At 39.8% G+C, this 6,000-nt stretch overlaps 1 protein-coding gene and 1 non-coding gene across 5 annotated transcripts in view; one reads left to right on the plus strand and one right to left on the minus strand.

Moving 5' to 3' along the window:
* Positions 1-6,000, plus strand: part of LOC103138018 (contactin-associated protein-like 4) — a 118,228-nt gene that overhangs the window by 58,321 nt on the left and 53,907 nt on the right. For all 4 annotated transcript variants that reach the window (XR_001662097.1, XR_001662096.1, XR_001662095.1 and 1 more), the window contains exons 9-11: positions 2,093-2,360; positions 2,815-2,964; positions 5,228-5,399. Coding sequence is in view for 1 of the 4 variants with exons in the window: in XM_007552078.2 (XP_007552140.1) it covers positions 2,093-2,360; positions 2,815-2,964; positions 5,228-5,399 (590 nt within the window). In the remaining 3 variants the exon portion in view is untranslated. The remainder of the gene's footprint in view (positions 1-2,092; positions 2,361-2,814; positions 2,965-5,227; positions 5,400-6,000) is intronic.
* trnal-uaa (transfer RNA leucine (anticodon UAA)) lies at positions 3,766-3,848 on the minus strand. The gene has a single exon. It is a non-coding gene; the product is annotated as a tRNA-Leu (tRNA).

Consider the following 6,000-nt stretch of genomic DNA (forward strand, 5'->3'; position numbering starts at 1 on the left):
AAAAATGTTTTATTGTAAGTGAAATAATCTGCCAGTGCAACAAGTACTTTTTTATTACTATTAAGGAAATATTGACTTAAAACAAGCTCTTATTTCTTGCAAGTAGAGCTGCAACGATTCCTCGAATGATTCGAGTACTTCGATTATTAAAAATCCTCTAGGAAAATTACCTGCCTCGAAGCTTTGTTAAATCATGTTTTAATATTTAGCACACCGTATTTCGACACAAATAGGCAGCGCCTATGAGTTGTTGGCGAAAGCTACGTGCTACCAGCATAATGTAATTATTTTTACATTTTTACATTCAGTAAAATTATTAAAATAATAATTTACAACAGCCCTACTTGTAAGTTTTGTCTTATTTCAAGTGTGCTAAGATATTTGCACTTGATTTTAGTCCAAAAATGACTTGGTAAGATTTTGTGTTTTTGCAGTGATTAATCCAGACCATCTTTTAAAAGCAGATGAAGTTTTATTTCTCTATTGTGAGGCGGACGCATCACATATAAACCATCTGCAGAGGCAGCTTTGATATTCATCTCCTCAACTCCCTGAGCGCTGAGCTTTCATATCAGACAGTGAAGGAAGAAAGAATCAATCGCAGCAGCCGAACCTTCTGAAAATAAATAATACAGGCTGAAAATGACTCTTCACAGAGACGCAGGCAGCACATGAAACGAGGTGCCCCCTGTTCCTTCAGTTGTTTTCAGCTAAAGAACACTCAACATCAACGGATTTCCAGATACTTTCAGGAACGACTGCACTCTGTCAAACATTTGAGCTGCATATAACTTCTGTTTAACTTAAATGTTTGTCTTTTCGAAAGATACGCTCACAGCAGTGAGTTGTGTTAACCTTTTCAAATCTCCAAGAGTTGAACAGATGAAGGTGTTTAAGTTAGCGCTAGGATGAGGTAGTTTCTCGTCTGTAGCAAAATTAGCAAATTTTGCAAAACAGCAGTGGAAACACTGTCTTCAAATCACACAAGTCTCATGATTACTACTGGCCGAAAAGACGAAGAAGAAACAGGAAGTGGTAGGAGGATGACGGAACGACATGATTTTTAGTGACTTGAACAAATTTATTAACATCTAATTTCTTATTTTATGGAAACATTACAATTGCGAGATTGTGTTTTTTCAACATTAGTGCAATATAGACAAAGTTTTGCACTCATTTGTAATGGAAACGCAGCTACTGTCAAGAATCATTCAAATGTATTAGTTTAAACCCAGAAATGCCCCATGTCCATTCCAGTGGACATGAGTTACCAGAACTAAAAAAAACAATGTTTACACATCTTGGCTTGTAGTTAAATCAACTTTATTATCTCAATTCTGAGTTAAATCCAAAATTTTCCTGTGGACTTTACGTGCATTTCCAAGGCATTCAAGTTAAACCACCTTCAAATGTTTTACAGTGCAGCTGTTGCTGATTCAAACTCTCTGTTTCTGTGTTGATGCAGAGAAACGGGGAGCAGCAGCAGCAGTGTGAGCTGCTTTTCCTTTCAAAGTGCAGAGCAGCATTATTCCTGACAGAAGCTGTTGCTCTCCCAGTGATGGCGTGTTAACTCAGTTACTGCCTAATTTAAAACACGCCTCTAATGCAGAACCCTCATAGGTGCTAGCATGCAGAGGTGCAGGCCGTTCTGCAGGTTTAATGTGGGGTGAGTAGCTTCGCCGGGTTTTTATCGTCCAATTTTTACTTTATATTTTGCCGTGATGATGCATTCTGCAGCACACGCGTCCATATATCACTTTAACAGCTCTGCAAAGGGCTTTTAGATGTCATCTCTGTTTCCAGAGCATTATAAAGATAGCCGGGTGATATTCCCAGCAGAGAGCCGGCGCAGTAATATATTACCGCTGCAGCTTTAGCGGCGGCTGCTGTGTCATTACGCCTCAGAACAATGGACTGCAATGAAGTGACGGCCGAGTCCACACACTCCGCCCCGCCGCCGATGAGACGTTTCAGTTTGTGCTGCTGTTCTCAAGGAGACTCGCTGATGAGACACGCCCCCTGCAGCTGATTAATATTCATGTTTTCTGTTGTTTTATCCCTTCAGTAATCAGTTTTTATTCTTTACTTTCAGGGCAACGTGACCTTTTCCTGCGCCGAGCCGGTTCACGTTGCCGTGACGTTCCCGGGACCCCACAGCTTCCTCCGGTTGCCGTGGACGATGCCATCCGCGTCATCGGGGATGTCCGTAGGGTTTCAGTTCAGGACGTGGAACGAGGCCGGGCTTTTGCTCACCTTTGACCTCCCAAGGCAAGGAGGCGAGGTGTGGCTGTACCTGGCGGAAGCGAGACTCCGCCTGCAGATCCAGAGAGGAGGCAGAGCGCTGCTGGAGCTCAGCGCCGGTCAGTCTGCAGGATGCATCGACTTTTCACATTTTGTCACTTTACAACCACAAACTTCCATGTATTTCCTCCTCTGAGGACATTGGACTGCACTGTAAAAACACAAAATATCTCTTAATATCTAAGTTTTAAAAAATTCAGGCAGCTGTCAGGAAGATACTCTAAAGTCAGAACTCGCTTTCCTTTCAAAAAGTGAATCAAGAGTTCTAGTTTCGCTGGCAGATTCTTTCACTAAGATAATCTGCAAATGAATAAAGTACATTTTCATCAATATTAAGGAATTATTTACTTAAAACAAGCTCATTTTCTTGCTGTTTGAAAGTTGTTTGAAAGTTAGTTTTGTCGTATTTCTCAGATATTTGCAGTAGAAACTAGACAAGAAAACTGGGTATGGTTTGTGTTTTTGCATTTAAAATCCGTACAATCGATATTTGCCCTTGTGTATTTTCCCTAGGATCTGGATTGAATGATGGTCAGTGGCATTCGGTGGATCTGACCTCCAGGCGCGGCCGCCTCACCGTCTCTGTGGACAAACAGGAAACTGGCGTCGCTCACGCGTCTCCCTCGTTTCCTGTCTTGGTGTCAAACCAGATCTTCTTTGGAGGTAGATGTGAAACACTGCTTTTATGTTAAATAAAGCAAACATAGTTACCAATTTGTACTGTTTTCATTTATCCTCTCTGATATATTTTTTATTAAGCTTTTGAAAAAAGATTTTTACATCTGACCTAATATGTTGAGTATTAATATATTCTTGTGTCTGCCAAGATGTGATCATACTGAGTTTTGTCCTGTTTGTCTTTCATACAGCTTGAAGTTGTTAATATTTCACTTGAGAAGAAACACATTTAGTTGCAGCCAATGAACTTCAAACATTTAATAACATGCTGTAAAGAGAATGCATGGAAACACTTTAAAAACTGATGACTCAATCACAAACAGTACTTTACTATTTTTCAAAATGGTTTGTTGCTTTTAAATTGAACAAATTGTTCATTGTTTAACACAGTGCTCCAGGAGTAAATCTGTAAAATATAGCTAGTACTAGCTTAGCATCATTAGCAAAGGCTCGTCTGTATCTCAGTAAACCAACATGAACCCACAGGCTTCATCAAAACAAACATTTACAATAAACATTCTCACAAAAGTCTGAATTAAACTTTTACTCCTGAATATTAGTCAGAACTTACAGACGGTGCTGATGATGCAGATGGATGGATGAGCTTGATACTGAGAGTTAAACAAGATGGCTGACTTCCTGCTACATGCCCAAACAGAGCTTTAAAATAAATCACTAAATTGACATGAAGCACTTATCCTACCTCAAACTAAGGCAGACTTTCCTCTCTTGTAAGTCAGGGAGCAATTAGAGTTTGAGTTGAACTTCATTATTCCTCATGATGCTTACCAGGAGTGGGGTTCGAACCCACGAGGACACCTGTCCATTGGATCTTAAGTCCAACGCCTTAACCTCTCGGCCATCCTGGTGGCTTTAGCTTCTGCCTCTCAGGTAGATTTTATTTGGCTCTCAAATCCAACTGATGCCAAATTTAGCCTGTTTGCTCAGGCGGTTGATGCGTATTTAGACATTTTATTTTAGGTACCGTATTTGTCATTTAATAATCATGTAGAGTAAATACAACCACATCCATCCAGTGACACCCAAATGTTTTTTTGGCAATAAGTTAATGGTTTTTGGTGTGTGAAAAACAAGCCATTTCAAAAACCTCCTGATTGTTTAACAATCTGTGGGCACTGCCCCGTGACTCAGCAACCTCAGCCCTGTTACTTAGCAACAGAAGCTGAGCCCCAGCACATTTGGTCAGCTGGTTGTAACGCAATATGTGCTGTACAATGGCTGCTGGAAATGACAAGTGTTTTGTTGTTGCCTTACCACTTGCTGCATTGTTGTTGGTGATGCAGGAAGCTCTACTAATGCTTTTCAAAGATGTACAGTTGCATAATTGCACTTCTGATTGTAAACGTTAAGTTGGGGCGCATGGTCAGCAGCAGCTTAGTTACATTTAAAGTGACAAGAGGCCCTGAAACATCTCAAAATAGGCAGAACTGACCAGACTAAATCTCTTTATCTCAGAATGATTATATGCAAACAAGTTAGTTCATAAACTTATTCCAACCTGTTCAAGGAAACATAATAGGTCACCTTTAAAATACTAATATTTTGTAGAAAAAAATAATCGTTTTTGTGACTTTAAGTCAGGTTAGGTTTTGATATCAGTGCTTTTGACTTGGTGTCTTTGGCCCCAAAGTTTGGGCTCGAGAACTGATTGCTCATTTCCCATAACATGAATATCTGATACGCTTCCACTGGTAGCCTTTTTACAGTTATTAAAGTTAAAGGCTTACCTAATTTTTCTCCCTTTTAATCTTCCTTTTCTTAATTTTAAGGCAATTTTCTTTCTCCTGTTTCCTTCCTGTTATCCTATCCTACCCTTTTTGTTCGCTCTCATTTTTTGTTCGCTCATTGTTTCATTTTTCACCGCCTAAACGGCCGTCCTGATTTTGCCCGCCAAGCAAGATTCTAGTCCAAACATATTCTTATATCTGCCTTAGGGCTCTTTATCATCTCACACATGCAGATTCACAGGTTTAAACACTATATTCTTCTCCATATTTAATGGACTACAGAAGGAAAAAATAGTTCCTCCTGTTGGAGCGGTATCGACTTCAACATGATAAGAACCAACTCACCACAAATCAGAGGTTTACTTTAATTTAGAGGATATTCATCAATTTAATTTCATGTTAGTTTTGTCTGTAATTTTACTTGGTATTTATTCTCTTTAAGTTTAATTGATACAATCTTTGCTGCTGCATTTTAATCTCCTCTCTGCTGCTTTTTCAAGGATGTCCTGCTGAAGATTATAACCAGGAATGTAAAAAACCTCACGGCACTTTCCAGGGCTGCATGCGTCTCCTCGCTTTGGACAACCAGCCAGTCGACCTCATCATGGTGCAGCAAAGGCTTCTGGGAAACTACAGCCAACTCCAGATCGACATGTGCGGCATCATCGACAGGTCAGAGCCTCCAAAATGCTTCCTGTCGGTTCGCAGTTACAACAGCATTTTCCAGATGGTTTCAGTAAACACAAATCGTGTTAGCAGCAATGATTTTCTGGGAAATATGGTTATGGATTCTGGGAGTGTTTATATTTGGTCCAGAGTTAATGTACTATTTCTCCTGGAAAATTATTTACTGCCCTACAGAAGAGTGGAAGGTTTTGCAGAAAACCTTAGAGATGCATTTCCTCCTGATTACGATTCACAAAATCAATTAACAGGACTGTATTCGCCTTCATTTTTGATGTTATCTGAAAAATTATAAATCCTTTCTAATTATGGATGTACAATCAATAAATAATAATTCATATCATGATCAAACATGTGATCAAAATCAATAATTTGATAAGATGTTTAATATATAAAATATTCACTGGACTCTGATCCAGAACCACAGAGCATTCTGGGAGATCTAGGCAGAGGAAAGACTTTTAACTAAGCTGTGTTTGTGGCATCAACTAACCCACTCACTCTTTGGTTACCTAGCAACCTGCTGGGTAAGAAGCAGTTTCAAGCCCTCCCACCCCCCAACTGCGGTTGCCTAGCAACAACCTGCTGA

Source organism: Poecilia formosa, unplaced genomic scaffold, assembly GCF_000485575.1.
Source record: "Poecilia formosa unplaced genomic scaffold, Poecilia_formosa-5.1.2 Scaffold45, whole genome shotgun sequence".
Classification (NCBI taxonomy): Eukaryota; Metazoa; Chordata; class Actinopteri; order Cyprinodontiformes; family Poeciliidae; genus Poecilia; species Poecilia formosa.